The sequence below is a fragment of the Oncorhynchus mykiss genome, chromosome 5 (assembly GCF_013265735.2).
Source record: "Oncorhynchus mykiss isolate Arlee chromosome 5, USDA_OmykA_1.1, whole genome shotgun sequence".
Lineage (NCBI taxonomy): Eukaryota > Metazoa > Chordata > Actinopteri > Salmoniformes > Salmonidae > Oncorhynchus > Oncorhynchus mykiss.
In genome coordinates this window covers 6,809,580-6,827,607 of record NC_048569.1, presented here as the reverse complement: position 1 = coordinate 6,827,607, position 18,028 = coordinate 6,809,580, and the positions used below count along the sequence as shown (strand labels likewise).

General features: G+C 41.3%; 1 protein-coding gene across 3 annotated transcripts in view; it reads left to right on the top strand.

The window, feature by feature from the left end:
- Positions 1-18,028, top strand: part of LOC110524942 (E3 ubiquitin-protein ligase rnf213-alpha) — an 84,769-nt gene that overhangs the window by 32,566 nt on the left and 34,175 nt on the right. For 2 of the 3 annotated variants that reach the window (XM_036976679.1, XM_036976680.1), the window contains exons 15-33: positions 805-933; positions 1,462-1,560; positions 1,677-1,799; positions 2,497-2,671; positions 2,772-2,945; positions 4,899-5,057; positions 5,163-5,746; positions 7,137-7,296; positions 7,554-7,771; positions 7,876-8,013; positions 9,600-9,758; positions 9,867-11,085; positions 11,545-11,726; positions 12,736-12,891; positions 13,007-16,582; positions 16,672-16,796; positions 16,901-17,002; positions 17,126-17,250; positions 17,366-17,488. In XM_036976679.1, the coding sequence (XP_036832574.1) occupies positions 805-933; positions 1,462-1,560; positions 1,677-1,799; positions 2,497-2,671; positions 2,772-2,945; positions 4,899-5,057; positions 5,163-5,746; positions 7,137-7,296; positions 7,554-7,771; positions 7,876-8,013; positions 9,600-9,758; positions 9,867-11,085; positions 11,545-11,726; positions 12,736-12,891; positions 13,007-16,582; positions 16,672-16,796; positions 16,901-17,002; positions 17,126-17,250; positions 17,366-17,488 (7,726 nt within the window). Of the gene's footprint in view, positions 1-804; positions 934-1,461; positions 1,561-1,676; positions 1,800-2,496; positions 2,672-2,771; positions 2,946-4,898; positions 5,058-5,162; positions 5,747-6,416; positions 6,487-7,136; positions 7,297-7,553; positions 7,772-7,875; positions 8,014-9,599; positions 9,759-9,866; positions 11,086-11,544; positions 11,727-12,735; positions 12,892-13,006; positions 16,583-16,671; positions 16,797-16,900; positions 17,003-17,125; positions 17,251-17,365; positions 17,489-18,028 lie in introns of those variants that run through there. The other variant, XM_036976681.1, reaches the window with a different exon arrangement.

Below are 18,028 nucleotides of genomic sequence, written 5' to 3'. Positions count from 1 at the left end.
TTCCTAGTATTAGACTTAATGGGATGTAGACTATGGCCATGTACGAATACTCACACTGGTGTTCTAAGGTATGCATTTTAGGTATGCGAAAACAAAGTTTTGTATGCTTTAAATGCCAGGATGTCCTATTCATTTCGGGCTTTTCATCTAGTAGAATTCGCTGCACACTTTTAAAAAGACGATGGTCTTTCCAGATTCACATGTTTAAACAACCGCTGATAATCAAATAATGAGATAAGGGGACGCGCTGTACCCAGACATGTATGAAGGGTGGGAATCAACACAGTTCTGCATTAGATGAGGAATTCTCAGGATGGGGGGGGCGGAGTTCATGAAACCTGGTTGTCAAATTTATTGGTGGCTTGTATACAAGGATACAATCAATCAAATCTCGAAATCTTAATCACGTTTTCTTATCACTTTTTTTAAAAACAAATGGATATGATTTACTTGTTTTGAACTAATCCTTGTGGGTTCCGTATTTCCTAAGAGTAAAATCCTAACCTGAGATCTGTGATACCTCAAACGATTACACGAGTCATGCAATCATTTTCAGAGAGATGTGTGTGATTTAAGATTAAAACGGTTCCATTTTTTTTTTTATTATTTTTTTTTATGTAATTTTGAATATGACTTTATTTTTTAATGTAAATTTGAATATGACTTTATTTTTTAATGTAAATTTGAATATGACTTTATTTTTTTAATGTAAATTTGAATATGACTTTATTTTTTAATGTAAATTTGAATATGACTTTATTTTTTTAATGTAAATTTGAAAACTTTTTATTTTATTTTTTTAAGACATGTGATGAGGGAGGAGACACTATCTGTTCAAATAATCTGAGGCTGCTGTCTGAGTCAATCGACATCGTCAGATCCTGGATCAGTACGACCTTCAAAGACAAGTTGCGCGATACCTCAGAGATCAAGGTGAGAGAATTACTCAACTTTTTAATTGCACAGATTATGGGCCAAAGCATTTTTTAATAAGAAGCTACATTGCTAATGCGGTAACAGTTCACTTGCGTGCAGCTGTGTCCCATCGCATGTAATAATATCATTAAAATATATATATATATAATAAACTGGGTGGTTCGAGCCCTGAATGCTGATTGGCTGTCAGCCGTGGTATATCAGACCATCTACCACGGGTATGACAAAACAATTGTATGCATGTATGAGCCTTTTTAATATTGTCTTATAATAAAACAGCTGCTATTTAGTCAGGATTTCTCTTATAAGACATTAGAAAGGGGTCATACATCAGTTTCATAATGTAATCATACATGCTAAATACATATATCATTAAATAAATAGTTACTGTATTAATAAGTTAATGTCAGATTCGTTAATGCCGTTATGTTGTCGCATGGCAGTTTTTTTTAAGTGACATTTAAAAAGTATTATTGTATGTTAATTTGTTAACCACATGCTCTCCTTATTGGTTATGATTCACAGATGTGGAATAGCATCATCTCTCTCAGTTTTGCCAATGTGGATTTCACCAAGAAATGGAGACAAACCTTCTGTACGGATTTAGAGGGCAAACTTAAACAGGTGTGGAACTGCTACAAAGAGCATTGATTTTAACTCTTATTATTATTATTATTATTATTATTATTATTATTTGTGTCCAGTGGAGATGTTTTGATTTGTTAAAAACACATTTTCAGATCTCCTCTCTGGATCAAATAGAGATATACTGCTCAAAGATGGAGGAGCTGGATAACTGTCATCCTAACATGACTTGTAGTATTGAGAAATGTGCTCTTGAAGCTGTCCCCTCATTGTGCCAGGTATGAGTACTCCTCAAGTAGTCCACATGGAAACCTTTAAATACTCATATTTCCGCCCCACTTTTTGGGGCCTAATGCTTACAGGAATACTTTTGTTGGTAATAAATACAGATAACTGCCAAAATAATAGAAACACTTGAGTAAATGGTTTTCTGGCGACTCTGTTGTGGTGTGGAGTGCATTTTCCTGGCATGGTTGAGCTCCACTCAACCCCTTAGAGGCCAAGGTAAATGCCAATAAATACACATTTCTATCCTGATGGGAGTGTTCTCTTCCAGGATGACAATGCCCCCCCCCCCATCCACAGGGCACGAGGGGTCATTGAATGGTTTGATGAGCATGAAAACGATGTAAATCATATGCCATGGCCGTCTCAATCTTCAGATCGCAACCCCAATTTGAACACTCATGAGAGATTTTGGAGTGGGGCCTGAGACAGCGTTTTCCACCATCACATGGCGTCACATCCCTCCAATAGAGTTCCAGATACTTTAAGAATCTATGCCAAAGTGCTTTGAAGCTGTTCTGGCAGCTCATGGTGGCCCGACACCCTATTAAACACTATAGAGGGGGGGGGGTTCCTTTATTTTGGCAGTTACATGAATGATTCAACGTAGGCATATGCACATGCTGCATTACAAATGGAAAATGATCTTGAACTAATGTAATTTTAAACCATTTTTTTTTCTCACACAAGAGTAAATCAGAGGGGAAACTCTTTGAGAGGTTTCAGATTAACAGGAAGTTTGGGAAACTCATCTCAGCCATAATCCAGAAAACCTGGCCAAGAGATAACCATGGAAACAAGGACGAGGTGGTCTTTCAACACCTCATGACTTGGACTGCAGCCAAAAATATATTTGAACTGCATGGTACTTATACTTTCCTATTTTAAGCATTGTGTAGCTCAAACAATTCACCCATTCAAACACTTCAAAATGGAATGTGTGTCGTTCTTGGTGTGTCGTTTAGGCGCTGATGAAAAGCTGATTGAGCAGCTCTCTAAAGAGGCCACGGTCAAAATTACTGAAGCAATCTCATCCTTCAAAGTCGTTTGTAACCAGCTGATCAACGGAAGCATCAAGATCAAACTGCTCAACGACATCTCAGAAAAGAAAGATACTTTCACAGAGCTGATGGAGATAGGTAATGGAAGGTTGTGTGTTCTACCTGGGGCAGCAGGTAGCTTAGTGGTTAGAGCATCGGGCCAGTAACTGAAAGCTTGCTGGATCGAATCCCAGAGCTGACGAGGTAAAAATGTGTCGTTCTGCCCCTGAACAAGGCAGTTTAACCCACTGTTCCCCGGTAGGCCATCATTGTAAATAAGAATTTATTCTTAACTGACTTGCCTAGTTAAATAAAGGTTCAACAAAAAATACACTGCTCAAATAAATAAAGGGAACACTAAAATAACACATCCTAGATCTGAATGAATTAAATATTCTTATTAAATACTTTTTTCTTTACGTAGTTGAATGTGCCGACAACAAAATCACACACAAATTATCAATGGAAATCAAATTTATCAACCCATGGAGGTCTGGATTTGGAGTCACACTCAAAATTAAAGTGGAAAACCACACTACAGGCTGATCCAACTTTGATGTAATGTCCTTAAAACAAGTCAAAATGAGGCTCAGTAGTGTGTGTGGCCTCCACGTGCCTGTATGACCTCCCTACAACGCCTGGGCATGCTCCTGATGAGGTGGCGGATGGTCTCCTGAGGGATCTCCTCCCAGACCTGGACTAAAGCATCCGCCAACTCCTGGACAGTCTGTGGTGCAACCACAGTTGGTGGATGGAGCGAGACATGATGTCCCAGATGTGCTCAATTGGATTCAGATCTGGGGAACGGGCAGGCCATAGCATCAATGCCTTCCTCTGGAACTGCTGACACACTCCAGCCACATGAGGTCTAGCATTGTCTTGCATTAGGAGGAACCCAGGGCCAACCGCACCAGCATATGGTCTCACAAGGGGTCTGAGGATCTCATCTCGGTACCTAATGGCAGTCAGGCTACCTCTGGCGAGCACTCTGTGCGGCCCCCCAAAGAAATGCCACCCCACACCATGACTGACCCACCGCCAAACCGGTCATGCTGGAGGATGTTGCAGGCAGCAGAACATTCTCAACGGCGTCTCCAGACTGTAACGTCTGTCACGTGCTTAGTGTGAACCTGCTTTCATCTGTGAAGAGCACAGGGCGCCAGTGGCGAATTTGTCAATCTTGGTGTTCTCTGGCAAATGAAAAATGTCCTGCACGGTGTTGGGCTGTCCCCCATCTGTGGACGTCGGGCCCTCATACCACCCTCATGGAGTCTGTTTCTGACCGTTTAAGCAGACACATGCACATTTGTGGCCTGCTGGAGGTCATTTTGCAGGGTTCTGGCAGTGCTCCTCCTGCTCCTCCTTGCACAAAGGCGGAGGTAGCGGTCCTGCTGCTGGGTTGTTGCCCTCTTACAGCCTCCTCCACATTTCCTGATGTACTGGCCTGTCTCCTGGTAGCGCCTCCATGCTCTGGACACTACGCTGACAGACACAGCAAACCTTCTTGCCACAGCTCGCATTGATGTGCCATCCTGGATGAGCTGCACTACCTGAGCCACTTGTGTGGGTTGTAGACTCCGTCTCATGCTACCACTAGAGTGGAAGCACCGCCAGCATTCAAAAGTGACCAAAACATCAGCCAGGAAGCATAGGAACTGAGAAGTGGTCTGTGGTCCCCACCTGCAGAACCACTCCTTTATTGGGGGTGTCTTGCTAATTGCCTGTAATTTCCACCTGTTGTCTATTCCATTTGCACAACAGCATGTGAAATTTATTGTCAATCAGTGTTGCTTCCTAAGTGGACAGTTTGATTTCACAGAAGTGTGAACGACTTGGAGTTACATTGTGTTGTTTAAGTGTTCCCTTTATTTTTTTTGAGCAGTGTGTATATATATATATATATATATATATATATATATATATATATATATATATATATATATATATATATATTGAAGGCTTGTGATCATCTCTGTTTTTCTGCTCATGAGGAAATGGGTAAGTCATAATGACATTAATGGCTGTGATATGCTTGTTTGGATCTCAATGCAGATTGTCTGTCTTTGAATGAGAAGATCCAAGGCACGAACCGTGCCTCCGTGGAAACGCTCCTGAATCTGAGGTCTGAGGAGGCTAGAGCTGTCAACCATGAGAAGGAGCTGGTGGAAATCTTGCTCACCATGAGCCGCAAACTAAATGAACACATCACAGGTGTGTGTGTGTGTGTGTGTGTGTGTGTGTGTGTGTGTGTGTGTGTGACTGTGAGAATCTGATTGTAAATAGCTAATTCTTTACTGTTTTTATGTGCCATTGCAGTTCATTTTGGGGACATGGAAAAGAGACAACTGACCAACATCGAGGACATGACCTTGGACCAGTTTATGAAGGTTCACCCGTTTGACCAGCCCTCCTCTGGAATGCATGGTGTGGTTACCTACTTTGATCTTGATCAGAGCATGCGACAGATGGCAGATGTTTGGCACATGTTTGGAGAAAGCCACATATTCAAGATGTTGTGGGAGAAACAGACCAAAGACTTTGCTTCTGAATTTGATTCCTTAGTAACACCAAAGGAGGTAACCAATGGTATTTTTAGACCTTGCTACGCTAAATACAAGAAGATCTACGAAGGCCTGAAGAATGGCAGTCTCAAGCTTAAAAGGGTTGATATCCTCTTCAACGACTACAAGGGCAAATATGAAAAGCTGGCAATGGATTTGGACATTATGTGCAGACTTAACAAGTCAGATAACAAACGCTGGATCAAGGAAAGGGTCCAGCAGATTGAGCAATACCATGGCCTTCACTTGGCTGTGAAGTCTGCTCAAGTTATTATGAAGGTCAAGGAGACCCTAAATCTTCAAGGCGACTTCAAGGCCCTACAGACACTGCTAGACATTGTAAGGAGCTGATTTCTGAATTCAAATTGTGGAAAAACTCCCATTTTTGTGGAAAAACTCCCATTTTTGTGGAAAAACTCCCATTTTTGTTTTTGCATGATTTTACTCAAAACCCATAGTGAAATAAGGGATAATCAATGAGGGCAGGGGGAGTCCTGTGTAAATAAGCCTTGATGAGAAGTGCAGCGGGAGGGGCTGACCTAGCATGTAGTGGGTTAGTTCCGCAGGACTTATCTAACATGTACACCATGGCTGTTGCCACAGAAAACAATACTAATGCACACATTTACCAGTAGAAAAGTTTTCAATTGAAATAATTCATTGTGTCCTTACTCCCGAGTGGCGCAGCGGTCTAAGACACTGCATCTCAGTGCAGGCGTCACTGCAGTCCCTGGTTCGAATCCAGGCTGCATCACATTTGGCTGTGATTGAGAGTCCCATAGGGTGGCACACAATTGGCCCACCGACGTCTGGGTTTGGCCGGGGTAAGCCGTCATTGTAAATTAGAATTTATTCTTAACTGACTTGCCTAGTTTAAATAAAGATAAATAAAGATAAAGATTCTGTGAACATCCACTGAAGCTAGCTAGCTAACTAGTTATCTAGGTTTCAAAAAAAAACATTTTAACAATGCCAATTACGTTTTCTTTCTTTTTTTACTTTGGAAACAGCAGATCAGAGGGAACATGTAATGTTTGACGTTCAGTTTCACCTCTTGGCGACATTGTAGCTGTCTAGAGGTAATTCATAATGGCTCCTGGTCCACAAACCAAATGTGACAATAAAAACATGACAGAGCTTGTCCAAAGTAATTGACTGCTAGCTAGCTAGCTAAATTCATCAGCATCCTCTGTCCACATTGGTCTTGCATTTTAAAATATTTGGTTTGTGTAGATAGCAAAGTCGTTTGTAGCTAACATTGATGCCAATGAATATAAAGTAAAACCCCATTTTATTTGTCACACACACGTGGTTAGCAGATGCTAATGCGAGTGTAGCGAAATGCTTGCGCTTCTAGTTCCAACCTTGCAGTAATATCTAACCTAACAATTTCACTAGTAAGGTGGGTTTTGTGAATGGATATTGTATTTAGGCACTTTTTGTGGTTGGAATTTCTTAGCTGTGGAATTTAATTTGTTTTTCTGGGTGTTTATTTGAAAACAATCGACACCAGTCAATCATAAAAAAATATTCCCTCCAAGCTGTGGGAAATTACTTTTTTTTACATTACTCAAGTCAAGCTAGGATTAAGTGTGTATAAAGTCATTTATTTTGATCTATTTATTATTTTAATCTTAACAGTTTGAGGCATTCACTTTTATTGAATTGCTTTTAGTCGTTGTACACCACAACATAACATTTCTCAGGGTTTTTCTTCTTCTGTTATCAGATGAGTGCAGATTTGAATGAAGAGCACATTGATCGGATTGACAATGAGCTGATGCAGGCCAAGACAGATCTGGTGGACGTCACAGAACCTCGCAGACAATGCCTCTTGGAACTTGGCCACGCAAAAGATTTTGTCATCTGGGTTAAAGAGGCCCTGAAAGGTAATAGAGGCTTATGGCTAAACATTTTCATGACTCTAATACATTGTTTCCTAAACTCTGTCCTCGAGATCCCAAAGGGTGACCGTTTTTTGTGGGTTTTTTTGCCCTAGCACTACACAGCTGATTCAAGTAATCAATTAATCATCAAGTTTTTATCATTTAAATGTGCAAAAAACAAAACATGCACTGCTTGAGGTCCCGAGGACTGAGTTTAGGAAACGCTGCTTTAATCTGCATTGATTATATTTATTTTACAGATATCAATGAGCTGAAAGTGTTTGTTGACCTGGCCTCCATCTCTGCTGGGGAGAATGATCTTGATGTGGACCGTGTGGCCTGTTTCCACGATGCCGTTCATGGATACTCCTCATTGCTCTTCGAACTGAAGCAAGAGTCCGGTTTTCAGAGCGTTAAAGAGGTGATGAAGAAGCTCTGGAGAACATTGGATAATGATTGCAACCTTCCAAAAAAGCTGGTGAGATGAATATTTAACTTTTTTTTTTTTTTTTAAAGACCGTTTTAATAATCCATTTTAAATTAAAGCAGTCGATGTCCGACACCTTAATTCTCTGTTTGAAGCATGACACAGCACGACACTTGGAGTGGTTGAAAACTGTGAAGGATTTCCACGGGTCTGTGGAGCTGTCCTCCATCTCCCTAGCAACCGCCATCAACAAAAAGGGCATCTACACCATCAGTGCACAGAACGAAAAGAAGGTAGACAATATTACCATGTAATATACTGTATGGATAACATTTTCATCAAGAAAAAAAACAATACAGATCTGCAATGTGATTTAGGTTCTATCTTAAACAATGTGATTTAGGTTCTATCTTAAACAATGTGATTTAGGTTCTATCTTAAACAATGTGATTTAGGTTCTATCTTAAACAATGTGATTTAGGTTCTATCTTAAACAATGTGATTTAGGTTCTATCTTAAACAATGTGATTTAGGTTCTATCTTAAACAATGTGATTTAGGTTCTATCTTAAACAATGTGATTTAGGTTCTATCTTAAACAATGTGATTTAGGTTCTATCTTAAACAATGTGATTTAGGTTCTATCTTAAACAATGTGATTTAGGTTCTATCTTAAACAATGTGATTTAGGTTCTATCTTAAACAATGTGATTTAGGTTCTATCTTAAACAATGTGATTTAGGTTCTATCTTAAACAATGTGATTTAGGTTCTATCTTAAACAATGTGATTTAGGTTCTATCTTAAACAATGTGCGTGAGATGGAGGCCATTACATGATGACATGTGAACTATTAGGAACCACCTGCTATTTTTTTTTATATATATATTTTTTACCTTTAGGCAAGTGAGTTAAGAACAAATTCTTATTTTCAATGACGGCCTACCGGGGAACAGTGGGTTAACTGCCTGTTCAAGGGCAGTTAACCCACTGGAGGGTTAACTGAAGGGCAGAACGACGGGGGTTCTAACCACTAGGCTACCCGACGGGCAAGATGTATACAGATGTAGATGTATACAGATGTAGATGTATACAGATGTAGATGTATACAGATGTAGATGTATACAGATGTAGATGTATACAGTTGTAGATGTATACAGATGTAGATGTATACAGATGTAGATGTATACAGTTGTAGATGTATACAGATGTAGATGTATACAGATGTAGATGTATACAGATGTAGATGTATACAGTTGTAGATGTATACAGATGTAGATGTATACAGATGTAGATGTATACAGATGTAGATGTATACAGATGTAGATGTATACAGTTGTAGATGTATACAGTTGTAGATGTATACAGATGTAGATGTATACAGATGTAGATGTATACAGCTACAACATATAGGGGGGTAAAACAAGGGGTTCTAATCCTGTAGACAGTTTTTTTTGTGTAACTAAATTTCACAGATAAATGATATGCACAAATAAAATGCCCAACGGACCAATGAGCATCTGACTTTCCTGAAGCGTAAAGGAACGCCCATTTTAAGAATGTTGTGTGAAAGTAACGCATACACATTATTCTGTGTTCATTCTGAAACATTAAGAGAATATTATGTGCATTTTAAAAAATTAACTTAACATTAACATTTAAACATAACAACTGGACAGATTTTGTGTTTTAAGGAACCAGTCTTATGTAATGACCCACAGCCTAATTCATGTGTCCACAATCTACTTACATGTTTTGGGACTGTTGTGAGAGCACAAAACATTTCAGTATTTAGTCAACATACCCAAGTTGCACAGTTTTGCGAAAATCAATAAGAACAGTCACATGTATCTCGGCGTGTTGCTTTTTTTCTCAATCAAGTTGAGTCTTGAGACTGCCCTGAAGTTAAACATCTCTGAGGAACATGGTGAGGAACAGGAGATGCGTTCCTACTCACTAGAGGACCTGAGGGAGCTGCAGAACAAACTCATGCTCATGTCTGGTAAAGGGGACCAGTCTGAGGTGAACCACTTTTCAGAGGTATATCTCTCAGTATTTAAAAAAAAAAATTCAGATACTACTTGTAATGTTGTTGTGCCTTAGTTTATTTTCAGTTATAATTAAGCACTTTTGTGTTCATTTTCTGAGGTTTTCGCCAGTGTCCAGAGATTGGCTGTGGCGTTCATTGCCTTGTTTACAGCTGGGAACCCCCTGTTCCGAAACTGGAAAGCCAACATCAAATGTAGTTCACTCAGCGAGGAGGCTGACATCGTCATGGACTTTAACCTGGGCAGTGTTGTCAGTGTGATTACGGTGGAGGGCAACATCGTGGATCAGCTTCCGGAGCTGTGCAGGAAGCTGGAGAAGTGTCTGCAGTACTGGAATGACTTTATGGACAAACAGAGATCCCACCATTACTACCTGAACTACTACAATGCAGAGCAGATAGTCTACCTGTGCAGTACGCTGACTCAGCAAAATGTGGCCGGTTTTGAAGACCAAGTTCTCATGATGCTGTCGTTCGTCAAACCCAACTGCACAGCCTCTGATCTGAGGCAGTCCCTCCATGCACTGCGAAGTGAGATCCTCACCATACAATCAGAGCAAAATGAGGAAGTTGAATTTCACACCTTTGTTGAAGTGTCAAGCAGTCTCATCGAACAAGAAATTGGCTCAGGAAAAGTGAATCTGATTTGGAATGCTTACATGAGAGACATGAAGAACTTTCTTCCAGACACTCTTGATGTCAGAAGCTTTGGAAGATTTTTGGAAATATTGGCCAACAAAAAGGAATATAAATATTTGCCCAAAAAATGGAACGAAAAACCTATTCAAAGGCATCTGCCCAAGGGCCTAGCTATTGGGAGCCCAAACCTTATTGTTTGCCCTCACAACGAGATCCTGGCATCTTGCATCTCCATTTACATGAGTAGTGAATGTCAGCCATTGCCTACTTATGATGAGGTGCTACTGTGTAACTCTACCACACCTTTTGAGCAAGTGGAGCTGTTTCTCAGGCGCTGCCTCACCCCAGGCTACAGAGGACAGAAGATCTACACCATGCTCTACGGGGATCAGCTGAGTTATGAAGTGAGCTCCAAAACCGAGAGATTTTTCAAGAGTGTCACAATGCAGTGCCGGAAACACTACAGGCTTGTGATCATCTGCAGTTTGGATCGAGAGCACACCTACCTTCCCTCAGCCTTCAGCCAGTACAGGTTACACATGGTACCCCAGGAACCCCTGATCATGATTCAGCGTTACCTGAACAGACACTATACAGTCCCGGCAGATCAGACCAGTGCTGCTGCTGTCTTCAAAGACAGACAGTTTGTGGGAGTTGTGTCGTCCGAAAGAGCAGGAGTCGGTCAGTATATTTCGTAGACATTTCCACCTGCAAATAGTGTAATATGTAGATAATGTCTGAAGCAGTAAGTCATGTCATTGAAGTGACTTTAACCCATCATCTAGCGACCTCATCAAGAGGTTTGGATGGTTAAGGTGTTGGCTTGGCAGTTGTTGGACCAGGGTTTAAGTCCTGGTTGGGGCTACGCCCTAGAATTTGTTACAATTTAATTTTCTGAACATCATTTCACACTAATAAGTTATACAAAAACAATTATTTCACACATCCCTTTACAGATGTTTGTTTTAAGGTAATGTTAAAGTAAGGAAGTAGTGCTATGCTAGGTCAGATAGTTCTAAGCTTTTTTCTTTAAACATGTAGCTCCTGAAGTTTGATTGACTAATTTGTCTTTATTTAAAACGCCTCACTCTTCAACTTGTTTGGTTCCTCTCAATAATAACATGTTGTTGACCCTTTCAGGTAAATCCCTTTATATCACGAGGCTATTTGAAAAACTGAAGGACGTCTTCATGAAGACCACAGTGCTGAAATGCATTCGCTTGATCAAGCCAACGGTTGACGAAAATGTCATTCTTCAGTCTCTTCTCAACAACCCTGGGAAGAAAGAGCTGACCATCTTCCATTTTGATGTCACATCCACGGTAAATATATTGGGGGGTATTAATTAAAGCTAGTTAGGTTTTCTCGTGTGAGAGGGGGAAAAATAAATTGTGCCTCTGAAATGGATTATTATAACATTATTGATTAACGTTATTTGATCATGTTTATTGCAGACAATAACCCTTATCCTAGTTATGGTCTTCTTTTGAAAAAGCAGTTTACGTGCACCGTAAAAATGAACAACCGCCAATATTCCTGTTTAAATGATGAACAGAATACCCCTAATAAATTCTGTAACCTAAGTCCACAGCAAATGAATCCCTGGTAGTGGTTCAACAGGCACCTGAGAATTTGCCTTGTAGGCTTTAGGAAATTATTTTCCTGGCGATTTCCCACAACAATCATTTGTGCGAATTGCATGCGAGCTTTTAGTTTTGAGCTGTGATGTTTTCACATCAAACACTTATTTAATACGAACAGTGACTTGTAAAATATGTTGAACTACAATAAATCTAACTTCCTGGACAGACAAAAGCTGAGCCACTGATAGGTAAGGAGTTCTGATGACCCTCTGAACTGCTGTACCGTGTGCTGAGCAGCAATGCAAAACACACAAATGATGACTTGTGCCATTCTCACAGTTACCGGTCCTGATGGCCATGGCTGGCGCTGAATACGCTCTGTGTGAGGTCATGGGTCAACTACCGAAACTGTGGATTATGATTGGAGGATTTGGTAGGAATAGGCGTGATTCTCGCTCACACTTAAAATCTTGACTGCGTCATATATCCGATTCGAGTTAAAATCGTTTCGGACGTCAATGTCCTTCATCTGATTGCAATAACATCCCAACCCGACACTATGATCATAGGACTTCACAACAATCATGAAAGTTTGCCTACAAAAATAATCGGAGTGAAAATCGTATTGTATACTAGGCATAAAACAACATAATTGTCACTATGCTTGAATCTACTTTGAACTTAATTACATCTAGTATTTTTTTGTAAATTCCTTTCCCCTCATTGTTTTTAATGCAATGTTCAACAGGTACAGAAGGGTCTTGATGAATGTCTGTTTAAACTGCTGGTCCTGGGCTATTTGATGGATTCTGAGGGAAGGATGTGGAAATGCAGCAACAAGCAGTTGTATGTGATTGAGATTCTACAGTCTACTGTAAACCAGCACAGAAATGAACCAACAATGGTATGCTTTTTATTTTACTTTAAAGACTATCCAATGTTCATTTGTTATCAGAGCCTGTAATCAATGTACATGTATTTCTTGATTTTCTTAATCACACTTTCTCTCCTCTTTACAGAAAGCACCTGTCAACTTTACTTTCCTGGCCGTGTTCCCAAACATCTTCTGCCGCCCACCCAATGAGATTCTAGAGCTGGAAATGAGGATGCAACAGGATCCCTCCATTACGAAGCCTGAAGGCCCGCTTATGGATGACCAAGAGTTCAAGAGTGACGCTTACCAACGACCATACCAATATCTGACGCGATCCCATAATCACGTCAACTTGGACAGATTTATGTACAGTGGAGTTGAAGGGAGCCATGTCAAATGTCTCCAGTTGCTCCTTCTGTACTGTGGAATTAAGGACCCCTCGTGGGCGGAGTTGAGGAATTTTACATGGTTCCTTAACCTTCAGCTGCGAGACTGTGAGACGTCCGTCTTCTGTGATGCCTCTATCACCGGGGACACTCTTCAGGGATTCAAGAACTTTGTGGTGGACTTCATGATTCTGATGGCCAAAGATTTCGCTACTCCTTCACTCAGCATCTCTGACCAGAGCCCTGGGAAACAGCAGACAACCGGAATACAAGAAGAAGACTTGGCACCCTTCCGGATCAGAAAGAGATGGGAGTCAGAACCACATCCCTACATCTTCTTCAATGATGACCACGTGTCAATGACCTTCATTGGCTTTCACCTTCAGCCCAATAAAGAAAACTGGGTAGATGCCGTTGATCCATCCACGGGGAGTGTGATCAAAAGAAACATCATGACCAAAAAACTGTTTGACGGCCTGACGCTGCAGAGAGTCCCTTTCAACATTGATTTCGATGAACTGTCGAGACAGGATAAAATTGAATGCATTTGCAATGTTATGGGAATCCGGCAGCATCTTGATCCCGATGAAACATATGAGCTTACAACTGACAATATATTGAAGATGCTGGCAATTCTCATGCGGTTCAGGTGTAGCATCCCTGTTGTAATCATGGGGGAGACGGGGTGTGGGAAAACGAGGCTCATCAACTTCCTCTGTGAACTACAGAAGAGAGCAGTGACCACGCAGAATATGAAGCTAGTCAAAGTGCACGGAGGAACTAGCTCAGACATGATCTACACCAGTGTCAGAGAGGCAGAAGCCATTGCTTATAACAACAAACAAAGATATGGCTTTGATTCTGTTCTCTTCTTTGATGAAGCCAACACAACAGATGCCCTCAGCAGTATTAAGGAGGTCATATGTGATCGTACTGTAGAAGGAGAACCTTTGCAATCCCAATGTGGCTTGCAAATCATTGCAGCATGCAACCCTTACAGAAAACACACAGATGAGATGATTCAGAGATTGGAGTCAGCTGGCCTAGGATACAGAGTCCGAGCTGAAGAGACAGATGAAAAGTTGGGGTCCATCCCTCTCCGCCAGTTGGTGTACCGAGTCCAGGCCTTGCCCCCAAGCATGATCCCTCTGGTATGGGACTTTGGACAGCTCAATGATCACACTGAAAATATGTACATCAAGAAAATTGTCAAGAGGGTGGTTCAGACCAACATGATCAATGTGACATATGCAAGTTGGATCACAAAAGTCCTGTCGGCTTCACAGAGGTACATGCGGAAAAGGAAAGATGAATGTGGCTTTGTAAGTCTCAGGGATGTCGAGCGTTGCATGCAAGTTTTTGTCTGGTTTTACAAAAACCATAAGATGCTACTTGCTGATCTCTGGGAGTTTGAGAGAAATCAAAATGCAGAGAGGCGTGAAGAAATCCGAAGAGATCCAGTCTTGTGGTCTCTGGTGATGGCAGTGGGCGTGTGTTACCACGCCTGCTTGGAAAACAAAGAAGAGTACAGACAAAATATCTGCAAGTATCTCACTGGAATATACACCCCATTGAAGGTGATGCAGGAAATCTCACTCATGCAGGATCTTTTCCTGAGTGGAGTGCCACTGGGGGAAACAATTGCACGAAACAATGCTCTGAAAGAGAACGTCTTCATGATTGTTATCTGCATTGAGCTAAGAATCCCTCTCTTCTTGGTAGGGAAACCTGGGAGTTCTAAATCGCTGTCTAAAACCTTGGTGGCAGACGCCATGCAGGGTCAGGCTGCACACTCTGACCTCTACAAAAGGCTGAAGCAGATTCACCTGGTGTCCTTCCAGTGCAGCCCTCACTCCACACCGGCGGGCATCATCAACACGTTCAAGCAATGTGCTCGTTTCCAGGAGGGAAAGAACCTGAAGGAGTACATATCTGTGGTGGTGCTGGATGAAATCGGATTGGCTGAGGACTCTCCCAAAATGCCCCTGAAAACCCTCCATCCTCTGCTAGAAGAAGGATGCATTGATGATGAGCCATTGCCACACAAGAAGGTTGGATTCATTGCCATTTCCAACTGGGCTTTGGACCCCGCGAAGATGAACAGAGGGATCTTTGTTTCACGCGGTGACCCTGACGAGAAGGAGCTGATTGAGAGTGCAAAAGGCATATGCTCGTCTGACACAATGATTTTGGAGAAAGTCAGAGATTTCTTTCAACCCTTTGCCAGGGCCTTCCTGAACATCAGTCCAGAAAAAGGCAAAGGTTTCTTTGGTTTGCGTGACTACTACAGCTTAATCAAGATGCTTTTCGCAATTGCCAAGGCCTCAGAGCAGATCCCTAGTGCAGAGAAGATTGTGGAGGCGGTACTGAGGAACTTCAGTGGAAGAGATGATGTGGACGCGGTCACAGTCTTCACCGAAACACTTAAGATCAATCCAAATCTGGAGAGGATCAGTGCCATTGAGCTTGTGAGACAAAACATCTCAGCTCAGGAGGAAGAGTGCCGCTATTTGCTGCTACTGACCAAAAACTACGCAGCTTTACAGATCCTGCAGCAGACTTTCTTCTCCGAGAGCTGCCAGCCTGAGATTATCTTTGGGTCCAGCTTCCCCAAGGACCAAGAGTACACCCAGATCTGCCGCAACATCAACCGAATCAAGATCTGCATGGAAACCGGTCGAACCGTCGTGCTCTTGAACTTGCAGAACCTATATGAAAGTCTCTACGATGCTCTCAACCAATACTACGTTTGCTTAGGAGGCCAAAAGTACGTTGACCTGGGACTTGGGACCCATCGTGTCAAATGCAGAGTGCACAAAGACTTCAGGCTCATTGTCATTGAGGATAAAGAGGTGGTCTACAACCAGTTTCCAATCCCTCTTATCAACAGGCTTGAGAAACATTACCTGGATATCCATACTGTCCTTAGTAAAGAACAAAGGGAAATTGTTGGGGACTTGGAGAGATGGGTTGGGCAGTTTGTAGATCTTCGACAAAGCTCACCTGCACCGCAGACCTTCAACTACCAACCTCCTGATGTTTTCATTGGCTTCCATGCGGACACGTGTGCCTCGGTGGTTCGTCAAGTGACCGAGAAACAGAGGGGAGACATGGACATCCCAGACCGACAAAGAAGAGTACTAGATGAGGCCAAACTCATCCTGGTGAACTGTGCCACTCCGGACTCTGTGGCTCGGCTGGACTGCACAGGGCTCTCTAAAGTGGAGATCGACCATCTGACCAGGTTCTACTATGAAGAGAGGAAGCACAGCTCTTTGGCTGACTTTGTCTGTCACACACAACAGGTTGAGCAGAGCCCTTCCTGCTTCATAGAGGTAATTTAGTCGTAGTTGAATTTGAACGGTACATTTTTACGTCTTATTTCTCCACCACCCCTTAATTTGTTTTATCTTTACTTCCTCAGGTGACAACATTTTCCAGACTGTTGACAGAATCGGATATTGGACCGCTGAAGGAGGTGGTGCACAATGTAGAGCTCCTGTCACTACAGCAGTTTGACACAGAGCTCTCTTTCCGCAAGAAGATCAGGTTGACTTATTTTTAAATGTTTTAGGTCTGTAAATCATATATTTAGTGTTGTTGTTGGTTTTTTTTTCTTGTTCTCCAGTTAACGTAGTTGTTTTCCCCCCTAGGGAGTTTCTGACACCTGGAGATGCATCTAGCAACAAACTACTCATTATTCAGTCGGATTTGTATGAAGCGTCACACAATGCAAGTGTCATTGCATCGGCAAAGTAAAGTCAATATAGTTTCATATTTATATCTGCAAATAAATGAAAACTAGGGTCAATGTAATTTCATAAATATCTGTAAACAAAATGAAGATACTATCTGAGAAAATGTTTCATTGTTTTCAGGTACTCTGCCATAAATGAAATCAACAAATCAAAACATGAGGAGATTGAAGGCAAGGTGTTTGTCTACTTCATTACCAAACTGTTAAGATTGGACAGTGGCACTTCCTTTGTTGGATTTCATGGAGGTGAGATGATCTTATCAATACATTTTTAAAGCCTGTTGTGATAAAAAAAAAAAAAAAATGGAACATGGAATCAGAAAATGTCAATAAAAGGCTATTGGTCATTTTCTGCCAATAGGCCCCTGGAGATCCGTTCACATTGATGACCTCAGAAGATCCAAAGATATTGTTTCAGATATCAGAGTCTTGCGGAACCTTGCCATCTGTCAACTGTTTGAGGAAAGGCAGGATCAGCCTCAAGGTATATATATATATATTTTTAAAACCTGTGTTGTGATTATGTAAATGACCGGCTATGAAAATCCTTCTGACACTTGAGTGCGGTTACATGCATACAATAATGAGATTATTGTGGATAGTCAGATTAATATAATAGTTTGTCTAAAAACATTTACATGCTTTTCAAGAAGAACGATTTCTTTTAATAATCATGTTGACATGGACACATCTGAAATCAGGCTACCCCTGATGACACTCTGATAAATGCAGAAAATCGACCAATCAAAATAAACGTTCTACCTCAGCGGCCATGTTGTTTTTTTGGGAAGCATATTTTATTCTGAGTTAGGACATTTAACGTTTGTATATGAAAACTACTTCTAAGACATACATTTAGTTGTTTCCGAGAACACACCGCTCGTGCTATAGAGGGAGGCTCTCGGCTGGTGCTAGGACATGCGCAGATCAAATGCGCCGCTGGAATCCAGATTTAAGGTGTTAGTATGTCCTAATAGTTCTAAAAGAATGCTCAGAAAACCCGGGCTTTTAATCAGCGTATGCT